Genomic DNA, 23,344 nt, shown 5'->3' on the forward strand with positions numbered 1-23,344 from the left:
TGTGTGTGTGTGTGTGTGTGTGTGTTTTGTGTCAATCTTAATGTTGTAAAAATGTGTCATTCATTGATTTAATTTGATCTTCTGTCTCGTGATTTATGCCACGTGTGCATATACAGTAGTTGTTCGGTTAAAAAAAAAAGAAATGCTTGAAAAAAAAAGCTCTCACAAAGATGGTCTATATGACTGCACATATTCACTGTCACAGAAAATATCATGTTATAAACATGAATAGATACTTCCCTTGCGGCTGCTAAAAGGAACAGCTGTGTTGTGTTGGTAACCACAGGCCATCTGACCGGATATAGACGTTTCGGGTGCTTTGACTGCTTTGTTTGAACATCACAGTAATACAGCTAAGGGGGGGAAGCAAAAGAGAAAGCAATAATTTATGTCCTTGGATTCACTTGAAACAGTCATTTACTGGAGAAGTGAGAAAATGCAAATGCACAGTGTTATTATTGTGTTGTTATTCATGTGTGAGTGTATGTGTTAGTCCGTCTATCTCTCTCTGTCACGATCACGCAGGCGGACACACAGTGAAGGAGGAGGAGGAGGAGGAGGAGGAAGAGGTGTAGGAGGAAGGGATGGATGATGGAATTCAGACAGCTTAAAGAGGGGCAGCAACTAAATGCACCGTTTCAGAAAAAAAAAAAAAATGGAGTGTGAGGAGGAGGAGGAGGAGGAGGAGGAGGAGGAGGAGGAAGAGTCATTTCACCAGAAACTCATGATGGTGCATGACACAGGGTGGCAATTTTGCTGCCAATGAAATCTATGGTACAACAAGCTCAATTTTAATCTTCAGAGAGAGAGAGACAAGCAACATTAAATCATACTCTATTATAAATCAAACAAGTGAGGCCAGGATTCACAATTACTCTTTAAAAAGCAGTAAAGATTAAAGAAGAGAGAGGTGAGGGGTGTAAGGGTTATGATGGGGTGGGGGGGGGGGGGAGGTAGGGTAGTTCAGACGGTCGTGGGAGGTAGTACATTTGGTCTGGTAGGGTAGCTCATTTTGATAGGTATGGCTTATTCTAAAAAAAAAAGCAGGGTAACCCATTCTGACAGGTAGTGTAGCTGAAACTGTCACAGTTGTTCAATCTGTCAGGCAGGGTTATTGATACGTTCAGGTACGGTGGATCATTTTGACTGGCAGGGTGGTTCATTTTGACAGCTAAGCTAGCTCAACCTGTCAGGAAGGGTAGCTCGATACATTAAGCCCCTACAACTAATTTTGGCAGGTATGGTAGCTCATTTTTAACCATGGGGGAGCTCTTTATCTGATAGAGACAGCTCCTCATTCAGGCCTTCAGGGGAGCTCTTTCTGAAATGTAAGGTAGCTCAAACCTCATTAGATTTATTTGCTACTGGCTTGTCTCTATCTTCTATCTCTTTTACGCTTGTCTCTTTTAGCTCTCTCTGCCACCAGTGATGCCGCCTCGATCATAGCATTAAACACGCTGTGCAGTGAGACCTGAGTGTCATGGAATAGCCCATATAGGAGTGCAGCCGGAGGGGGGAGGGGTGGGCACCTGAGACATTATTTATAGAGAAATCAGCCATTCTTCTGATAAGAAATGTTTGCATATGGGTTTTAAGAAAAACATAATAACTTGCCACAAAGTTAAACAAATATAAATCATTCTTAAACATTGTTTTTTTGGGGGGGGCCTCTGTAGTTTGGATGCCCGAGGCAATTGTCTATGGCTAACGGTTAAATCCGCCACTCTGGCCCTGCTTCTCTTAACTCATCACTCTTCATGTGACAGTCATGGAATAAACATTGTAAGCGTGGATGAACCGCTGTACGTTAATTTTTGAGAGATGTTAGGATCTTTTAGTGTTTGATTGCTTTGTTTTACTGAGTCTTAGCTACTGACAGTGTGTTTGTTCCGAGTAAGATTTCTTCAGACAATGTTATGCAAATGTAGCATGCTAATGTAAGGGCTACAATTTAAGTTATTTATTGGGGCTGGGAATCTTTGGGTGTCTCTCGATTTGATCTATTTCAATTCTGGGGGTCACGATTTGATTCAGAATCTGGATTCATTTGTCGTTTTAAGTTCAAGCTAATTGCTAAGTTAAAACCAAAAAGGGTCAGGATTTACTAAAAACCAAACGGGGGTCAGAGCTGCCGTAACAAGCTGCCACCCACGCGGCGCCAGAAACTGTCTACTGGTTTGAACCACTAAACTCTTGAGTGTCACACTTATCACTTAAAAACAAACTCTATGAGTATGGTTTACACTTCAGTCTGGGGGAAAGTAAACACATAGTCTGCAGATTCATTGACTTTGTCTTTCTCTGTCGGAGCCTGACGAACTTGTGTCTCCGACGGACCAAAATCTGGGGCAGATGGTGATCAAAGATGACCTCTGAACATCCTGAGACCAACAGAAGCAGCACTAATGGAGGGCACGGTCTGGTGGCTTATTGTTGAGCCAACTGTTATTCTAGCCTGCAGTGCCGGGACTCTGCTGCTTACTGATGTACAGTAGCTGAGTCATTTAACATTGGCTGCTCATTTGAAATCGTGATCTCAGTCTATCATGCTTTTAAGTATGCATGACTTGTCTTTTGATTTTCTAGAATTTGAAGTGACTCTTTGCTCCAAATAAAAGCATTTGTTTTAGTTTTGTGATAATTAAAAAGCTACCGAGACACCTTCTTGTATGTGAAACATATTGCCCAAAATTAAATAAATCATCAACGCCAAAAAGCACACTGCTGTGAGTAAGCTCTTATTCTGATTGGCTTTTCATAGATGAAAGTCGAGACGAATTCTGCTTTGCTCTCAAATGGCTTTGCCTGAAAAATTCCCTTGAATAAAATGCTACCCTTGGGGACCTTCACTTATTTCAGAGAATTGGAGCTGAGATTGTAGGCACACAGTTTTTGTTTTAAGATTGTGTTTTCTAAATTCCTCTGAACCTCGTTACTGCTGCACGAACAGAAACCTTTTGTCTTTTTTTGCAAGTCTTTTGAAATTGAGCCCCAAATGAATTGACATCTGTAACTTGGAGACAGGAATAAATTGTCTTCTGTGTATTGTTTTTACACCGATAAATCACTTTATACTAAAACACATTTCATATTTCACATTCACAACTCAAACATAAAAATGTAAAGAAAAAAGTTGAAGCGAGTACTGCACTGTGCAAAAATGAAAATGTAGAGGATAGGGGACGGAGGTCAAAGAGCTAATAAATCAATGACTGTCATATCCTGATGAAGAATAAGTCAAAATGCAGAGGCGCTGCTTGTGGGCTACCTATAGGCAACCTATAGGTAACCTCCCTGGGGGGCCCCATCTGACAACACTCACTCTTGTTGCCTTGATAGGCGTTGCATGCATTGTCGCTGTGATAACCCAAGTTTGTCAATGAAAGTCAACAAAGAAAGATAAAGAGGAATAATTCAGCTTCAGGAGAGAAACAAGAAACATAGAGAGTAATCGACGGGACCTTGGCAGACATGATGGTGATGAACGCTGGTTGGAGGGGGCCCCCAACTGATTTTCACCTAGGGCCCCACCAGACTCTAGAATCGCCACTGTCGAAACGTGTAGATACATCACTGTTTAATAAATGTTTTTTGATACTGCTTCAGAGTGCCTAAGACTTTCAGTTTAGGCTGCCTTTTCTTCATAATGAACTGCCCGTTTGTGAAGGATTTGCACATTATGGCCACATGTTGGGTATGACAGCAGATTGAATAGAAAATCATTGTCCACAATTAGATGGAGATGTTGAATCTGCACATATGAGACACACAAAGAATCTTCAGAAGAAATGTCTCCCTGCAGTAACACTGTTCTTCATCGTCCCACATGTCCATCTCTCACCATGTGTAAAATCGTAATAAAACAAAATTTAAATTATCATTACGTTTCAATACAGCTTACTAGGAAACCTTGTTGCAGGTTTGCTCACAACGTTTCTCAGCCTTGAATCCCATTTTCAGCCTTAAAGAGGAAACAGTTCTCAAATCTCTGTTGCCCTCCAGTGTTGGACGGACTAAATCACATCACTATACTCAGATTTACAACATGTCAGCTTTCAGTCTCTTTCTCTGCAGTTTAACTAAATATGTGAAATCAACAAATCTCTCCTTGAAGAAGAAAAAACAAATTGGCAGAGTTTTGTTATTTAGAGAAATTATACAAAACTTTCTATACCGAACTCATGTATTGCACAAGAGAAGCATTTGGCAAGATGAAGCTTCTTTTTTTGGCAAATGTCATTATTTATCTGAGGTATGTGAGGTTTGGCATATTAATGCTTGGCAGTTACAAATGACCATTGTGCAACATGTCAGGCCGACTCTGCTTAATGAAATTTAGCTATCAACAATCTGATCATTAACAAATGTGCTTTACCATATTTGACATGTAATATATCTTCCCATGATAAAAGCCTCCCTTTTTTAAAATCCTGGTGTCATGCAGTATAGCTTTTTTGATTTCTAGCACACCATAAGGGGATATCATTAAATGTGTGCTGTGTCTTTTGGCTGTAGTAAATGGGAATGTTCAGAGTGTTAAAACAGACACAGATTGTCCTCTTGGGAAGTGGGAAATGTTTGCTTTCGGTTTCAGAATGACCCCCTGGCGCTATTAAAAATATTTTCCTGTCCTTGGTCCAAAGCATTGACAACACTTCCATGGAATGACCCCTGAAGACTGGGATTACAGAAAAAGAACAACTTGTAGTATAAGCCTCTGAGACCCTTCAGGACTACGCAGTGTGCTGCTCTGCAATCACCATGAAGGTAAGTAGATTTTACTCTCAATACATCAAGTTTATACAGAAAGAGAAATATAGCAACTGTGAGCTGAGTATTTTTACATTTACTTTGTGTCCTAAAGTTACTTGTGAAACCTCTTCTCCCCTATATATTCTCCTCTCTGTTTCCTTTATTCCTCTTGTATTTGATCACTCTTCTTTTTTATTCTCCTCTCTTGTACTGTTCTCTCAACTTCTCCAGCATATTACACGACTCTCTTTGGCAGTAGTACCATGGCTGCTGCTCGTGATCACTCACAGAGGGTAAATCTGTGTTTCTTCACTGTTTCATCCTTAAAAGCAGAACACCATATGAAAGGAAACAAATGCAGTGATTATTTGGTGGAATTTATTGAACTATTTGATTTACATTTCATGTCAAAGGATTTGTGTACAGAGGGTCGATTGCCAGTGGGGGCCTTTTGGTGATTGGTCAGAGTGTGATGGTTGCACCAAATTACAGGTCATTAGAATTAATTGGTTATTGTCTCTGCTAAGGTAATGCTGATGGACACATCATTAAGTGTAAAAACAAGGAAATGTTTTAATAGATATTTTAATAAATGTGTCTCTGTTTGCATCTGCTCAGGACTCTGTCTGGTTGATAGACGTTTTTAAAGTTTTATCAGCTTGTCTGTGCTCTTCTTTTAAAATGCATTTGTCACGTTGAGGTTGGTTACAGACCAGAAGCCGAGCCATGGCTGATTTTGCTCAGTTTGGTGGGAATCCCTGCGATGGAGACCGGTCTCAGACCAGGTCATGTGAAACCACAAAAGGCTGCCCCCTTGAGGATGGATGTGGAGACAGGTTTCGCTGTGGATCAGGTGATTAATGAAACTCAGATATCTAACTCACCTGATCTCCACAAATTAAATTACAGTCACTGAACCGTCTGTCTGTCTCTTTGACTTTTAGGGAAGTGTGTGAGTCAGTCTTTGTTGTGTAACGGAGATGTAGACTGTGAGGGAGATGGCCTTGACGAACGTGCCTGTGGAGGTCAACTGTACATTACATGTTGGAAATCAGCTCTACCACCCAACACTGACCTCCTAGGACTTGGGTAAGTGAAATATCTTGAAAAGTATAAAAATATGTTCATGAAACCAGTATAAGAACACAAAGACGAAGCGCTTTTTCTTACAAATGGGCACTTTATTGTTCTGTAGGTATGATGTGGTGACAGCAAAATGGAAGGCCAGTGTAATCAACACCAACAGCTTTGGGGGTCTTTGTCGTAACACCTACAGTGGGGTCCATAACTCTTTCTACAGACTGCCTCTCAGTACTATCAAATACTCCTTTGTGGTAGGTGTGGTAACACCTGATGTACAAGAAAAGGATTATTCTATTCAGTTAATACTGCAAACATACACTGCTGATGATGTTTTATTATATTCATAAACCATAGACTGTATAAAAGAAGTGGATAAAGCCCCTTGTTTCATAAGTTAAGCTGCATTCTCTCTAATAACCAGCAGGGGGCAACTCCAACAGTTTGCAAAAACCTGACAACTGTAAGAAATCAGATGAGACAACAATAATCCTTATTTATAAGAATTTAACAATACTTATCCACCCTGTAGTCTAAATGTGGTCTTGTCTGATTGTTAAAAAATCTAAGATAGCAACTGCAAAAGATTTGTGTTCAAACAAGGTGTGTTCAAAAAAAGTGACATGGAAGCATGGTGGTGACGTATACGTTTTAAAAAGAAAATGGTATTAACGCCAGTTCTGTTTATATTTACCATTACACAACAATGCCTTCAATATGAAATGTGTGAAATGAGATGTTTTCTTCCTTGGACACCTTTTTGAATTCCATAATGGACATATTGACATTAAGTTTTATATACCGTACAGAAGGTGGTTTTCACACATGCTCCATGGGACCAAAGACTGGTATCTACAACATATGATCCACCTTTACATTTACTCCTTGTATCAAAAAGCATTTACGTTTCCCTCAGTTCTGCACCGTTTGTAATTTGGAGGTATATATAAGGTATTTATTTCTCACTTTTGTCAATCATCAGCATGGAATGTATTAATTTTTCAATATGCGCTGTTTCAGGTTAATGTTCAGAATGACTTCAGTGATGAGATGTACTCCAGTAAATGGCACTATGCAAAGGACATTGTGAACAGAGAAACCGTGTCGGGGACCACTAAAGGATATCACAACTATGACTTTCATCAAACAGACGACAGGACTCAGGTGAAACCTGTGATATTGTCTGCGATCTTGAAAAGCAAATCAAACAATGACAATCCATTCATATTTGAAAAAGTAAAATCAAACCATAAAAATTTACTTCATCTTGTCTCCTTCCAGACCCGCAAGCTTTTGGTTTTAAAGAACGACATCGAGATAGCTCAGTTCCAAAGTAACTCTCCTCAGTACCTCATCATATCTGAGGAGTTTTGGAAGGAGCTGACCAAACTCCCGTCAGTCTACGACTACACTGCCTACAGGAAAGTTCTGGAGAGGTATGGAACACACTACCTGTCTGAGGGAAGCCTGGGAGGCTCCTTCAATGTCATCGCCAGCCTTAATGAAGAAACTGAAAGACAGATCGGTGAGGATTTGAAAATAATCAGTCAGGTCACTTCATTACTCTCCTAAAACAATTGCTCTTTCACACATGCACTAAACTCCTGAAAATGTCAGAGATTTTCAGTGTGGGGTGTTTGTGTTGCTAACTGTCATTAACTTCTTAATATTTTTGTGTCTTTTCCTCTCAACTTTCCATTGTTTTTCAGTCAGAAAAAGCCAAGAGTATAATGAATGTGAAAGGACCAAACGTTGGATTTTAATATTCCCCATCACATCGGTGAAATGCAAGAGTGGTCATAGTCAAAGCTCGTTTTCAACTTTTGGTACTTTTTGGATGTTGACAAACATTTCAGAGCCTATCAGAAACACTTAAAATGTTTGAACTTCTACCTTTCATTAACTATGAAATCTTTATTATTTTCTCAAGATGCTAGAACCAATGAAGTGAATAAAGTGGATGTGGAGGGTGGAGGCATTGAACATATCGCAGCACTGAAGAGACTGAATCTGGATGATCCAAAAAGGAACTGGGAAATGTACTCAAACTGGGCTGATTCTGTTCGATCGTTTCCAAAGGTCACCAAACAAAAGGTGCGGGACAGTAAAATAGGATTGTTAACTCTAAATGGATTAGCTAAATTTGCATGCCAGTGTCTCATCTTATCAAATAATACAGCCTTCCATTCTCTCTCTTTTTAACTCGTGTTTCTGCAGCTGCGTTATCTGTCAGAGCTGGTGAAGGAGGTTCAGTGTGCCGGTGTGAAGAAGCTTTACCTTCGCAGGGCCATAGAGCAGTACCTCGCTGAGAGCGACCCCTGCCACTGCCGGCCCTGCAGCAACAATGGTCTGGCTGTTATGGACGGAGATAAATGCAAATGCATCTGTAAGCCTGGGACATCGGGACAGGCCTGTGAGCAGGGAACAGAGGCAGAGGGTCAGCAGGGTGGGTGTTACACTTCAGAAAAGTTCTTCACTACATCCGTCATTTTGGTTTTGCATAATGGTGGTTTGATTGTATGCATAACTCTTTGACTTCATATAATCAAGATGGATAAGTTGTAAAATAAAAATCAGCCACACAGGTTGCCTTCACGATTTCCAGGCTTCATACTAAGCTAAGCTATCCTACTGCTGGCTACAAGAGAATATAATACAGAACGATTCATGTCATGTTTTTTTTTTCTTTTTGCTTATAGGGTAAATATATAACCAAGTAAGTCAGTCTTTATTGAATAATATTGTTCTCTGCTTCTCTGCTCATGAAGACGTGATCCACGGCAGTTGGGCGTGCTGGTCCACCTGGTCATCGTGCTCTGGTGGTCGAAGATCAAGAAGTCGCTCATGCTCTAACCCCCTTCCTCAGAACGGGGGTCAACACTGTATTGGAGAGTCCACTGAGTCATCTGACTGTGAAGACCAAGAGCTGCAATACTTAAGGTCAGAGCAAGTTTCAGATTAACACTTCTTACGTCAATTCTTTACATTTCAACATGATCCATTTTCACACCAATCGAGGTCGATATGCCTTTTTTATATAATAAAAACGTCCTATTTTCAACTATTTTTCTGCAGAACAATGGAGCCTCAGTGCTTTGATCACACTCTCCCAGCGAGTCAGAGATGTAGAACCCCGCCAGCTCTAGTCAATGGCTACATCCTGGTAAAGATGGAGAATAACGTGAAGCACATTGTGGAGAAATTATTGCAAACATTTTATATTTTACAAAAACACTTAATGTAACTCTTCCAGCATTGTTTCTGGACTTCCCAGAAGGCCACAGTTACTCCTTGCATGATTTGACTCTTTAAGGCTCAATGCCATTGGGTCATATTTATTGTTAAAATTTCAGTCTCCTAATTTCTGAGTTTTTCAAAGAGAGTTCCTTGTATAAATAGGTCAGAATTAAAAACTGGATCCTAACCTTCTTTTTTTTTCACATATACTTTCCAGGATCCTAAAGAAACCTACCTCGTGGGTAGTCGAGTCAGTTACACCTGCGCTGATGGTTTCTATCTTATTGGAAGCGACCTTGAATGCACCGCTGATCTAACCTGGTCTCACAGACCTGGAACATGCACACGTAAGTACATAACAGAATAATCATTTTACAATCACAGTAAGTAACAATTATTCTTTGTTAGAGTCTAACTTTTTTACCTTCCAGACTCAAGATGCACGCTTGAGTCCCTCGCTGATGATGTCATCGCCGATCCTTTACAACGGAACTATTATATAGGGGACGAGGTCATTTTTTCATGCCCTGCAGGGAAACAGCTGATAGGAGAGACAAGGGCTACATGTGACTCCAGTTCCAATTTTTCACCTGACCCAGCAAACAGCAAATGCATTCCAGGTAAATTTAACCAAAAGCTCCTCTGAGGAACCTTTATAATAATGTCACTTTTTATGAGTGTCTTATTTCTCTGTGCATGTGTAAGTAGTGTTTTATGACAAAGTATCACGTCCGTCTTTGTTTCAAACATCTAAAGTGTAACTCTGTGAATCTTTGGTATGGCTGGTGTATACAGTTTTATTATAAACTAAATTTAAAACAATCATAATTATGTGAATTAGGGACAAATCAGTCATGAATTCAATGTATGGTTGAGTGTAGTGTTGTGAAGTGCAAACAAAACCAAACCAGCTGGTGGAGGAATGGTACCTTGCATGTTTCAAGTAAGAAGGAAAAATCCAAGAGGCCCAAAAAAACAGTCAATAATGTTTATGGAAGAACTGATAGTTGCCAGCCCATCTTTAAAATCTTACAGGGAATAATTTGAAGCTGGGAGGAGGATGTCATTTGAACAATGGTGTCCTCCAGAACAGAGAGCGAGATTGGCTGAAAATTTGACAGCACAGAAGGGTTTGGAGGGGGGACAGAAAGGATGGATCTGGAACAATTAGTAACCTGATAGTCACCTAGTGCCATTGCCAAAGGGTGGCATGTCCTGTAAATGATTGTCATACTTTTTATCATTGCATGCATGGATTTGATTAAGTCTGCAATTTGAAAGAATGATTTCTATGTATCCCACAGTCGTTATGGCACAACAAGTCGTCACTCCCTTTGTGCAATGTAAACCATGGGAGAAGTCCACCAGAGGAAAATGTGTTTGCAAAATGCCATATGAGTGCAGGTATGATCCTTCTACTAATAAACAAAATGTCACTGTGACTTTTTTGCAAATTCAACTTATTAGGTTAATGTGTTTGTATCACCAGTTCATCTTTGGAGATGTGTGCCACTTCTCATGTGACGGGAAAATCTATCCTCCTGAATGTGTGCAAAATACGCGCACTGCAGTGTATGGGGAAGAATCACACAATAGCAGAGAACAGCGCCTGCAAGTGGCCTGAACGAAACACAACAGGCTGCGCCAACTGTCGCATGTGGGAGACCTGTGACGGTAGGGACACACAAGGTCAGAAACAATCAATAACAATGCGTTTAAATTTTCAGCCGGTGGTCTCATTTGTCTGTACACCCTCCTTGCAGATCAAACCAATGAGTGCCGCTGTAAGGACTCTGCAGATTGTTTGAGCCCAGGATTAAATGTGTGTGTCCGTGTTGGGGAGGATGAAGCTGCAGCGACTCAGACCATGAGTGAGTGTGAAGCGGGGCTGCAGAGATGCAAAGGAGAGACTCTGTCCGTTGTCAGTACCCTGCCATGTGATGCCTGAGGATGGAGGGAGGACGTTACCTCATGACCTTCTGTCTCTAATTATTCCACTTGATCACTTTCCTCTTGTTTCTATTCACTTTCTACTTAAACCGCTTCAACTCATTGTAAAACTATACTGTTGCATGTATATAACCATGAAGATAAACTGAATAAATAACTTCTTCAGCAATGTTGAATTCCTTTTCATTTTAGTACTTTTAATGACAGGCTATCTTGTCAAATGGCAGAAAAGTCTAAATATGTTGCTTTCTAAGTATCTAAATCCATTTGAGATGAAAGATTTTTTTTCCTAAACTTCTCTCGAGAAAATGTTCTTGACAGATATAGTTTGCTTCCAAAGATGCACCGTGCTTTCTAGACCAGACGGCGCTCAGCCTGCCAAGCAAACCCCTGCTGACAGTCTATTCCTGCTGCTGGCTTGCCGGCTTCACACCTTGTGAGTGCATGTGTATGTGTGTGTGTCTGACTGGCCTATAAAAGTGTGTGAAAACACCAGCTTCTTACTGTCTCCTCACACCATGAAGGTTATTGTGCGTCCCTCAGTTACACCAAAGGCTGGTGGATGAGAGGAAGGTGCCAGGACAGCACAGGAGACACACGTTTACACTCAAGAAGGGTTGATACACACTTAATGACATACAGACAAAAGTTCATCTCTTGCTTTAAATAATCAGGCATGTACAGGCAGGCTTTCATTCCCCAGGAGCTTTAGACCTTATTCCATCTAAGTAGTGATGTAGTCGGGACCACAGTAACCGAGATCAAGACCAAGGCCATAAATATCAATGACGAATCATCATCTCGTGTGCAGCAGGGGTGTCACTTACTTAAACCGTAACCGGGGGGATGAAAATCGAATTATGAATGAATTGAAATGATGAGTTCTTTTAGAAAGGGGCGTTTTCCTTCGAATCAAAGTGATGACATGGAAAAATAGCCAATCAATGTTGGTCTTGATTTAAAATCTGGAATATGGAGTCTGCCCAGTCTGAGACTGAGACTGAGATGTAAAAATGTTTTTCCAAGACGAGACCAAGACCGAAAAAAAAGGGGTCTGGAGACCAGTCTTAAGACCAAGACCGATACTAAGTACTACAAAACTGCATCCAAGGACGGTAAAGTTCAAATCTGCTGATGGGCAGGGCCGCCATGTGTCTTGCCAGTGTTTGGCTAAGCTGCCTTTCCTCATTACGATATACAGATGTTGTTTTTTAAGTTGTTTTACATTTATGAAGGAAAGGTTGTCAGTCACTGATGCTGTAAGCTGAGCAAACTTTAAAGTTCTCATCTGCTGAGGAAAAGACACATTACCCATTCATATTTACAGTCCAGGCCCGACAGCAGGTATCGCTCTCTCTTTCTTTACTCCTCTACTATTCCTGTTTTAATATAACTAACAGCTGCATCATGAAGTCAATAAAAGAGAATATGTCTTCCCCCTGTTACTCTTAGTATCTATCTCCCAAGGATGAAAATGTTAACTCTTCAAACAGTCTATAAAGATGAACAAACACCAGACTGAACAGTTTGTGATTTCTTTTCTGATAGTTTGTCACCACCCAGTGGACGATTCTGTTCATTATATGCAAAAAAGAATTGCAGACCAAGAAATAAGTTTCAATAACAAAAGTTTTATTAACAATGTAAAATGACCTATGTCGTTTTGACTACTGTACCTTCTTCGTGCCCTAAACATCAACCACTACCGATAATAAGCAAGACCCATGCTGCCTCCCTGTGTCCTCACAGCTCAGACAGAGGGAGAACACCCCCCCCCAAACCCTGCTTATACAAACCGACGGAATCTTTTCAAACCAACCCTGACTTTTAATATAATTCAGAGAGCATTGCGTAAAGAGTATGTGTATATACAAGTCTAATGTCTGGATTTATAGATAGATATTGTGTGCAAAGAAGTATTCTTTTTGAGTATTGTATCGTATATTCCATTCTGAAGCTGGAAAAGTTAAAGTTGGGTACAGGTTCTTGGTTTATGGAAGACTAAATTAAGTACATTAAGAAGAGAAAACAGCAAGAAACAGAAAACAGAGACTGTAATACACAACAGACTGACTCTGAACAAACCTGTCGTCTCAGCGCAGACAGACGAATGTATAACTTTGTCTTTGCAAGTGCCGCGTGCGAACAATCAGACGGCTTCTATTTGTAAGTTATCACATTATTTCTGACGAAAAACAGACAATAATATTCCCTTTATAAAACATGAATCCTCATTTCATTCACTCAGGTTTGTGGAAGTATTCAAACACTGACTTTTTTTTTTTTTTAAAACGACCTCTCATTCTCTTTTTTCATCGGACGAGCAGATTTCTGATTTCTTTAGCAAGAAAGGGAACACTTGTTGCAAAATATTTTAAAATATATGCTCGTGACTTTTGTTTCATTTTTTATCGCGGTTACAATTCTTATTTGTATTACAAAATAAAATTATAAAATGGGCAGCCTTTAAAAAAAAGGGAGAAAGAGACGATTCATCTTGAAAATGGCAGTAATAGATTGGTGGGAGACACAAGTGGTGAAGGACAGTGGGTAATGGTGTCTTTGTTGCCGCCTCCTACCCATGAAGGCAGGGCCCTTAGCTGGTTACCAGGCAACAGAGCCCAAAGAACCGCCTCTTCCTCTGTCGGACCAGCGGGTAGGGAGTCAGGTTCAGCAAACTGCTGTCATCTGGGCACAAGAACACAGCAGACCTCTGCCAAGTCAGACATTTCTGCCAGTGCTAGATAAAACGCTTCATAGCAAGAACTCTACAGTATTACATGAGTGAGAAAGGAGATCTAAAGTTTCGTTCATCCGTGGGGTGAAATCTGGGTCATCTCACCTTGGTTCTTCAATGGTAAAGGCATTGTCTCCCTGAGTTTACTGAGAAGGTTCTTCATCTCCCTCATATCCCTGCAACAACACAAATAACAGCTGTTATGTTTTCTACCAAAAGTATCTATCAATGAGAATACTTTACAAACACATGCAGAGAGTCCCGCACCACCAGGTTCACAACTTAAGCCATTATTCACTTACTTCATTTTTGCAGCGTCATATAGGAGCACATCTTTAATCTTCATTTTGAAAGGCTTTACTGTCTGAATTCAGCAGGAGCTATAATAAAGACTCAGAAAAGGACACCAGGATGCTGCACGAGTGTGTGAAGGATTGTTCTAGTTAACGCCCCTACTGATACAACATCTACAGGAGAAACCAATACTTGAATTCAATTGTTTTAATGATCAAAAACAACACAAAAATAACACTTTTGGTCAGCACAGACAAGATGGTTACCAATGGTTGGTAAAAGTCCTTATAAATATCTGTTTTTTTTTCAAGGCCATGCAGCTTACTTAGTCCAAAGCTATTGAGTAAAAGGTGTAATATTTGTCATATCTTCAAAGACAGAATGTGCGACTGTTTGATCCAGTAGCTGTCGCCCCCTTGAGCACCAGCATGAAACCAAAACAAACTTCTGTTTGGCGACACCTCCACTAATTCTGCAGCCTCCGCTCTCCTCCAGCGGCACACCTCCAACTAAACCTCCACTCGCATTCACACGGAGGAGTTATGAAATAGAACGCACCATAATTAAGCACCATTAATCGCAAGCGGCGGACAAAAAATTGTTCTTTGCTCGAGCTGCAATTGCGCGTGTCCTGCATTGTTGTGTTAGCATGCTTATGTTAGCACACATACCTTCATATTGAACATAAATTGGCACAAAATGAGCGTGATCTAAACACACTTACGTGACATCCAAATAAACAGTGTCTCGGCTATGTTATTCTCCTTTCTCCAGTCCAAAAAAGCTTTATACAAAAGGCCGTCCCGTCGATGTAAACATGATGTAAACACGACTCTGACAACAGTATAACTGGCGGGACTCAAGGCTTCTCCCTCATTGTAAACAGTCATGACTCAGAGGATATACTTGTTTTTTTTTCTGTATTTATGTGTAAAATGTTGCACATTCTTCCTTTAACGCACATATTGTTAAGCAATTTAATCTTTATAATAAGATATATTTTAGATCAGTAAAATCTAGAATGGATCAGTTATTACATTCTAAATAAGACTGGAAGAGGCTGAATCGAGTGTGAAGCATTTTAAGAGAGTGTTCAACAAACGACCATATTTGTGTCCATTTACAATTTTTCACAACGTTACATAACACGTTTTCTGTCGACCTACTTTTCTATGTTTTCTATGTCATTGGCCACCAGCCAGCAGAGTTGAGGACAGTCTGTCGGGGAGGAAGAGGTGTCCTCCAGGATGGGGATGTCTGAGCTTTCCTCGGTCTTATTGTCAACTCCAGTGGGAGGAGGGCCACAGGCGTCCTTACCTAAAACACACAAGAGAGCAGCCAGCCTTCAACATGTGTGTGGATTTAAAGAAAGGGAAAGGAGAAGAAGCTGACCTAAAATTACCTATTAAATCATAAAACCAGTGTAACCTTTCTCAGACAGGCAAGAGCACAAGGTTTGGACTTGAATGTAATCAGCTGTTTTCAGCCAGCTGATGATGCTAAAATGGGAAAAGTTGAATGGATAATCTAGATTCAAAACTATGGTTGGAAACGGACACTATAAAGTTAATCGATGCATACATTTTAAAATGAACGATTATCATGCTTTCTCTGACATTGCTCTTGAAGTCAGATTCCTTGTATGTCTACTTGGCAGTAAATCTAGTTCAAATCTTTTGTATTGAGGAAGCAATAATAAAGCATTCAATAAAACAGATGCGTCCTCCTTTTAAATTCAATTAAGAAAATAACAGTTAAACAGACAAGTCAACAGGTAAATAACAATAAAATAAACAAACAAAGATCACAAAATAATTCACAAATAGCCCCTTACCCGCCTTCCCTGGGACTTCAAAAGAGACCACTAATGTTACTGAAGCTATCAGTTATTTAGTTCAGTTTGTTTCTTTAATATATTGAAGAGGATCCCAAGTCTTGTTGCGATGCCTCAGTTTATTTGACAGCTAGAGTTGAATTCTCTCCATATAAGAGAGATTTACCATTTCTTCTAACTGTAATTTACTGTTACTTTCTGCTTTTTTACAAAATATTTAAATAAGTTATAAGCAAAAGGGAAAAATAAATAAAAGGTGGCGCACTTAAAAATAACTTTACTGCAGTAGTAGTAGTAGTAATTAGTCGTAAATGTCACTTTATTGTGAGTGAACAACGTGTTTCGCCTGCAGCTTTCTCAGGTTTTTTTCTTTGTACGTTCCTGCAGCTGACCAGCACCTGAGAACGAAGGTCGGTTGTGCACGGGGTATCCTGTTTGTCATTTATATTAAGAAAGTAAAATGATTATATATAAGCCAGTATATATACTCACACACTACACACACACTTGAAAGTTAGTTCAAAGTTATGCCATGAGGTTTACCCAAATGTTCACCTTTCCTGTGGAGCTGCAGGGAGCCCAGCAGGCAGACAGATTTGAGCATCTCAGTGATGTACATCTCCAGACAACACTGCAGCTGGATGAAGAGCCTGCAGATCTCAGGGTGGATCTCTCCGTCTTCTGGCCTGAAATCACACGTAGGTCACAGGCTAGCTGGCACTTAAAGAACTCAGGATACAACCACCGATTGGATGGATAGAAATCAAAATGACAGATCTGTTTGGGAAGAGTTTAGCTTTGTTTTTTTTACATGAGAGAAAAGAAGTTTAAGGTAAAACTGCATGCAGTGACATTTAGAAGCAAAACCCCTCTTATCTGGGTAACAAGCAAAACAAAGAGAAAACAGTGGGACGTTGTTTGGTAAATTTTGTACAAAAAGTTGGTCAAACTTGGTCTTCCATCATCATTGCACCACAGACTGATCCCTATGATGTTAATTACCTGCTCACGTTTAGAGTTGCTCTTTGCTTCAAAAGTTATTATTGATGAGTGAGTGAGCTAAAGTTGGAGGTGTTGAGTGAGCCGTATTGGTCGGAGGAACAACCAATACAAACAGTGTCTGGCATTACACTTGTGTAGAATATTTTTTTAATTGTCAGCGTGGACATTCTCTGTTTCAAGTCTAAAACCGCCAGCTTAAAGATTTACAAACATGCTAAAACTGTAAAGAAACAACAACTTCAACAACAACTATATTAATAGCTTGGGCCATTTTTGCCTTTATTGGATAGGAAAGCTGAAAAGAGAGAGGAAATGCTGGGTTGAGATAGTGGGGGATGACATGCAGCAGAGGGTCAAGCTTGGATTAGTAACAACTGCAGCTGGGAGGAGGACTACAACCTCCGTACATAGGTGACGCATCATAACCACTAGGTCTTCCAGTGCCCCTTAATGGCTATTTTTAAACATATTATAATGGGTTTTTGGCCTTTGATTGTTTTTGATGGACAGTTACATGTTGAGTTTTTTTCAGTTAAATCATGTTTTACCCAATGCAACTGCTTCACAAGAAGAATTAAGCATAGCAAACCTGAAACACCCAAAGACCGACTGCATGTGAAAACTACAAAGATCCTGCAGCACTTCCACTCCTGTGTCTTCTACACACTTTGAACAAATATGAAGAAAAGTCTCATAGAGGCTGATGACGATGGTTGTGTCTGCTTGGAGTTGCATCCATATCATCAAGGTACTGAACAAACACATAATTAAAATTCAAAGTCTGGAGAGGTCAGAAACTACATAAAAAAAGTTTCCAATCTTTGTTCCATTTTTAAGTTTCACACAAAGATCATGAGTCTGCTTCCTTACATTCTGTTTCTGTTCTCTATGTCAAACAGACATCTGATTTTGGTTGTATTATTTTACTGACAGTGTGTCCAAATTACTTCTTTATATGAAACCATCAAAAATAGTAAGAATGAAATGCATTGAGTACATTTTTATTTACTCCAAGTTGAGCACTAGCTTTTAAAAGCCACAACAGACGCTTCAGGAGCTTATAAATCTGGTGTTAAGGGGGGGAGGGGGGAGACAGGTGATATTCAGCTGGTGTGATATCACATGTGAAAGTGATGGCAACGAAGGCGTGAAACCTGCACCTGCTACAAACACTTCTCACACAAACCCTGCTGGGTCGTTTCCCTATCTGCTTCTTCATCCCGTCCTTGTTTTTTGACACAGCGCTGCCTTCTACAGTCTTCTGTCGCTGAAGCACAGCTGTCATCGATGCTATCCTGCTTATCAGCTTTCCTCTAGCACATGGGAGAGGCCTCTGCATCACTCAGACCATTTCAGACACACTGGCTTTATTTGATTAAAGGGGGGACGACCTGTGCTGACTAATTGGAGCTCTGTGTCTCTCTACAAGTGGAGACGGACGTTTGAGAGCTTTTAGAGATTGAGGTTTTAGAGTATGTGCCGGTGACGACTGTGACAGTCATGTTGATGCTGTTATCAGCGAGTTCTCTCTGAAGCTCCGTCTCTATTCCTAAAGCAGCAGCAGGAAACTCAAGCACAGGACTATAATGGATAGTTCTTGTTGTCTTGAAGAGACAAATACCGTATCTAGCTGGATATTAATGAGCGATATATTTGGAAAGAAGATTCTGCAGAGAATAAAGGTTCTGTACCTTACATTTAAATATGTTATAAATATGGCTAATGTATGATTCATACCTCTGCATAGCAGGAAACATGCAATACATGTGTTTACTGGCTAACCCTATATGAGTGTGTCACGCAAACGTGCTTCTATACATTTAATGCATAGACTTTGTCATGCATGTAACAGACAGTGAAGGATATGCATTCTTAAGTCGCTGCACGATAAAGCAAGTGGATTAATTATTGAGTGATGACAGTGAATTATAGAGTAAGCACTATTTTTAAACTTGTCCTCAAGGCAGACTTATACATAAAGGGGTATTATTTGACTTCTACAAATTGTAAGCAGAAATGTGGGCTGTATCTCGAGTAAACCTGATGCCATTATTGTTCTGATAGGCTTTGGCACACAGCTAGCACTGCAGAAATCCTCCAACACATCCCCCCCCCCCCTCCCCTCCCTCACTACTGGCTTCAGTGTGTCTGATTGTTATTTAAGTAAGTCAGAGGGTGCCAGGTCAGCTGGCATCTTATAGGCTCACTGAGAACCTTCAAATCCCAAGCCTCACTTTGCCCTTCTTCCACTGGCCGCAGTGTGGAGTAGATGTTGTGCTCACTGGAGGGTGACAGCCAAGCTAATAGGCATGTCCAGCCGCTTGGACTCTAAATTCAACCAAACCTCCCAACATCAACATACCAAGTGTCATTCATTTTGTTTCATTAGTTTGATTTGCTAAAAAAAATGAAAAACCCAACATTTCAGATTCTTCAAATACACTCTAGGCCTTTGAAAAAAAAAAGAAAAAAAAGAAGCTAGAATCAAGAAGTCCAAATGTACACAAAGTGAGACAGAAACAACAAAATGCACCCAAAAACATCCACTCTCACAATGCACTTAAAGCAGCTACGCAGAAGTCAGTGGTTGCACACTATCAATACACTTAGCTCTGATATTCATCTTGGGAAGCATTCCACTTGCAGCATTAATGTTTTAGACCCAGCTAATGTGAAGTGGATGGTTACAGCATGTTCTTTGGGATTGTTTCCTGGTAATTCTGTCCTTCTTGCAATTAGAGACAGCCTGTTTTTTGTTTTGTTTTTGCAGCTAATATAATTTCCTGTTTTCAACCCAAAGTCTCCCCACTCCAGGATCACCAGTCTCTAAGTAAAGGAGCAGACGCTTGGATGATTTCTTTGAAGTGTGGAAGAGCAGGCTTAGGTATACATGTAGTTTAAGATGTACTTTGGTAAATTAGATTATTTACAACTTGAGGAAGAGCAGTTCTGCAGAGTGACCGGTTCGGATTTTCAGCACCATGGACAGCGTCTGTGTCAAACTCACCCTGATATCAAGGACAGACTGTGGTGTGCCGCTCGCGCCATTTCGCAGCCTTTGGTTCTGGTCTTCAGCATTTCGGCCCGTAAAGAGGGACAGTCCACAGTGATTTCTCCAATGGAGATGACAAGTTCACGGTACAAAGCCACGAGTGTGTTGAACTCTTGGACGATCTGTGTTGAAATGAAAAAAAGAAAGGGGGGAGAAGTTATTCCCTTTTGATTGAAACAACTTTTGGTTGAATTGTCCTGCCGTTTATTGTCAATGCACGTAGAACAGCCTTTATATTTGACTGACCTACAAATTAACTTGTCAAATCGGAACCGTGCTGTCCAAGAAATTGCAGAGCTGCACCAAATCTAGCCATGCTTTTCTTTTTTTTTCCCCCAAAGTGGGAAGAAATAATGTGCATTGCAGGTGCATGGTGGGTTTATAGAAAAAAAATGGCAACCTTGCACAAATGTGGTCTCAAAGGATAGTTGATCTCTTAAGAAAACGTGTGAATAAGCAAAAAGTGAAGCATTCCCTTCAAAATGATCCGGATGCATGACAGACGAAAAGGCTTTTTTTTTTGTATTATTATCAAGGGTCCCATTATGTTAAATCTGGCTGTTTGCACAACCCCGGAGCTTGAGATTTAGGTGCAAATATTTCGTTCTTTTTTTTTCTATTTTCCAACTCCTGCATAGATTCCTGCTGCACTCCTGTATACGACCAGTAAGGCTCCGTCACGTACAGCAGACTATGATCATCCCTGCCAGCATCTGTCAGAAAACAGCAACTATATGTGTGCAATGATCACAAATAGCCCAGTAGGTAATCTTCTAATTAGGGCAATTTTGAAATGAACCCAAATTCCCAGAAGCTTTCCAAACTCGAAATGCAAATCACACAGTCAATCTGCACGCGGAGATGATCTGTTTGGCTTCACTGCCGACAAAGCAATGCAAATGCATACAGCTATTTTTAGGCTCACAGACCGGGCTACGGTCTTTTTTTTTGCAGCTATTAACAGCTGTCGCCTTTGCATACTGCATGCACGGGATAGTCGATCGTCCTAGAACAAAGACAGTTTTGAATAATAACGCAGCAGTTCTCAATACAGGCACCATGCAGGCACTGACGTGCCGCAAACCTACCATTCTGCAGTCGGCCACGGCGCGCTGGGCTTTGCGGGTACTCTCGGTGCTCTCCCTTCTCTCTGGGTCTCGGTACGGAGGTTTGCCGATCTGGAAGATGTTCCCGGCAGATCTGGGGCGGTTTTTGCGCCCATTCGATGCAGAACTCATGCATACACATCCACTAATAAAACAACCCTAATACAGAACGCTTCTGTCTTATTCCCCCCTTTAAACTCCACCACTTTCCGTCTTCCTGCCTCACCACCTTGCACCTCACTGTTCACCTAATTCTCTCCTCCGCTTGCTCTCAATTCACCTTCGCCAACTACTGGCTGGCGTTGAACCTCGATTATTGTTATTGCTCTGTCTATCTCTCACGTTCCTCCCCTCTAGTGTGGGAGAGGGAGAAAATATGTTCCCAGACGAGCCTCAGAGCGCAGGAGAAGTACCGGATGAGCGCCTGCGACTCCTCTCCGCATTGCCTCGACAAGTCACCTTCACTCCAGCAGCACACGGTGCACAGTGAACACTTCACACCCAACCCGGAGTCCAGCTAGCTGAGGTGTCTCCTCTGACGCACCGATGTCTGAAGGAGACGATTACATTCACGGATATTCTCCAAATGCAACCATTTTTTATGATTGCGCGTTTCCATTAAGCACCAATAAGACGGACGATAACGATCTTTCCTCAGCGCACAACCTCCTTATGGAGACGGAAAAAACGCTGCAAATGTCCCCGCTGACTATTCCGCAGCGCACAGCTGAGACTTTAAGCCTCTGTGATGGAGAAAATCTCAACCTCCCAAAAACTTCAATGCTGCTTTCACTTTAGCTCCAGTGTGTTCCTCTACTCCTTCTTCGAGTGTTCCCAGCCAGTCGGGCGGGCCTGTCTCTAACCTTGGAGAGGCAAAAGAAGACGAGCGTTTGCTACAGGCCTGACGTGGCTCTGAGGCTGGCAACACTGCGCACCCAAAGGACGGGAATACTAATAGGGCCCATCATGTCAGACCCCCGCCCTGAGCTGGAGCCAAAGAAAGCTTCTGAACAAGTTACATGTTTTAGCCACTTTGCTTTCACATAATAAATAAGTTTACAAAAAAAAATCCTATGCCATAACTCAGTAAAGACTTTATGTGGACTATTTTAAACTTATCCAAAAGTTTGAATGAACCCTTTTACACAGAGCCACATATATTTTAATACTGACATGCAAACCTATTTTATTGGGACAAATCTGTTTATCTGGACATCATTTATTATTTTCTAATTTCTACTCCTATATCCTCAGCTAGACCATCAACACAATAGTCTCGTAATGTTTGAAGTTGCATTACCGAGAGGAAAGAGGAAATGTAGAAATGTAAAGGTTATGGAGCATTGTACTGCTTTAAAAGCTTCAAATATTATAATGCATTCTATTTTTATTACTTATTATCCTTCATACTGTACTATGTCTAACATGATAGATGGAGGAAGCATAAAAAAATTATACAGCACACAAATAGGGCAATGTGGCTTCAAATACACATACAGTATATATGAGTTAAATGTATAATTTATCAATAACTGTGGAGATGTGGTTTGTATGGTTATACCTAATCAAAAACAACGGCTCAAATCTCTTAGCATTTGTCTTTCTTTTGCTAGCATCTGGGAATGCACCTCAATCCATTGGTGGCTTTCAGCAGAGACCATTTGCCCGTCCTTACTTTACACAACCACAAAGAGGTTCGTATGCGGTTGATGTTCCGAATAAATTAGAAGTCCATTTCAGTGTATGGTGAGTGCTCTTTTTAAAACCAGCATTACTATTTAATTGTGAATGCAAAGAGAGATTTCCATTCCTGTGAGTGTTTTGGACATGCACCCACGGGCACACATTTCAATTGCAAGACTTACAGTAGGATTTCATGTCTATTTAAATGCATCACATTCTGCAGTGATCAAGTGTTTGATCTTGATGTCGGCATGTTAGAAATATTGTGTTGTAACACATGTCTACATTTCTCAGCAGCAAAGAGAAGGCCATTTCTTCTTCAGTATTTTTTTTCTAGACATTATGAGTTCATCTATTTGCAAATATGTGGCTTTCTTGAGTTGTTGCCTGTCTTCATATTCATCACAATTTGTTGGACATCTCTTTAAGAAATAATCTTTCAGGAATAACTCGTACCTGTGTTTTCAAGTAAAGAAAAACTACTTCTTGTACTTTTTTGAGTTATACCAGAGGTGACGATTCATATCCACAGTGCAGCTCTTAGTTTTCAGAGGTCATTCCAGGAAAAGCTCCAGACTTTTCTTACTACTAAAAAAACATACATCTTATAAGCAGTT

General features: G+C 40.6%; 2 protein-coding genes across 4 annotated transcripts; one reads left to right on the forward strand and one right to left on the reverse strand.

Annotated features, from left to right (window-relative positions):
• Nucleotides 1–4,637: 4,637 nt before the first annotated feature.
• c7a (complement component 7a) lies at nt 4,638–11,188 on the forward strand. Of its 2 annotated transcripts, none has more exons than XM_020646445.3 (18): nt 4,638–4,767; nt 4,984–5,045; nt 5,166–5,244; nt 5,464–5,605; nt 5,697–5,841; nt 5,948–6,086; nt 6,853–6,996; nt 7,114–7,357; nt 7,542–7,658; nt 7,763–7,926; nt 8,050–8,269; nt 8,601–8,772; nt 8,908–8,995; nt 9,287–9,416; nt 9,501–9,689; nt 10,374–10,473; nt 10,559–10,743; nt 10,833–11,188. In XM_020646445.3, the coding sequence occupies exons 1-18, from the start codon at nt 4,762–4,764 to the stop codon at nt 11,015–11,017; spliced, it is 2,511 nt and encodes an 836-aa protein (XP_020502101.2). In that variant the 5' UTR covers nt 4,638–4,761; the 3' UTR covers nt 11,018–11,188. The 2 variants fall into 2 exon arrangements, with proteins under 2 accessions (XP_020502101.2, XP_020502100.2); XM_020646444.3 differs by having other exon boundaries at nt 4,640–4,767; nt 8,050–8,278.
• Nucleotides 11,189–12,790: 1,602 nt separating this feature from the next.
• On the reverse strand, nt 12,791–21,985 carry rgs7bpa (regulator of G protein signaling 7 binding protein a). 2 transcript variants are annotated; one of them, XM_020646470.2, is made up of 6 exons: nt 21,027–21,985; nt 19,894–20,060; nt 16,428–16,570; nt 15,217–15,367; nt 13,862–13,932; nt 12,791–13,707 (listed from the first exon to the last, which is right to left on the reverse strand). In XM_020646470.2, exons 1-6 carry the CDS (start codon nt 21,174–21,176, stop codon nt 13,616–13,618), a joined length of 774 nt encoding a protein of 257 aa, XP_020502126.1. In that variant the 5' UTR covers nt 21,177–21,985; the 3' UTR covers nt 12,791–13,615. The 2 variants fall into 2 exon arrangements, with proteins under 2 accessions (XP_020502126.1, XP_020502127.1); XM_020646471.2 differs by having other exon boundaries at nt 16,440–16,570; nt 21,027–21,983.
• Nucleotides 21,986–23,344: the final 1,359 nt, after the last annotated feature.

This window comes from Labrus bergylta, chromosome 2 (assembly GCF_963930695.1).
Source record: "Labrus bergylta chromosome 2, fLabBer1.1, whole genome shotgun sequence".
Taxonomy (NCBI): domain Eukaryota; kingdom Metazoa; phylum Chordata; class Actinopteri; order Labriformes; family Labridae; genus Labrus; species Labrus bergylta.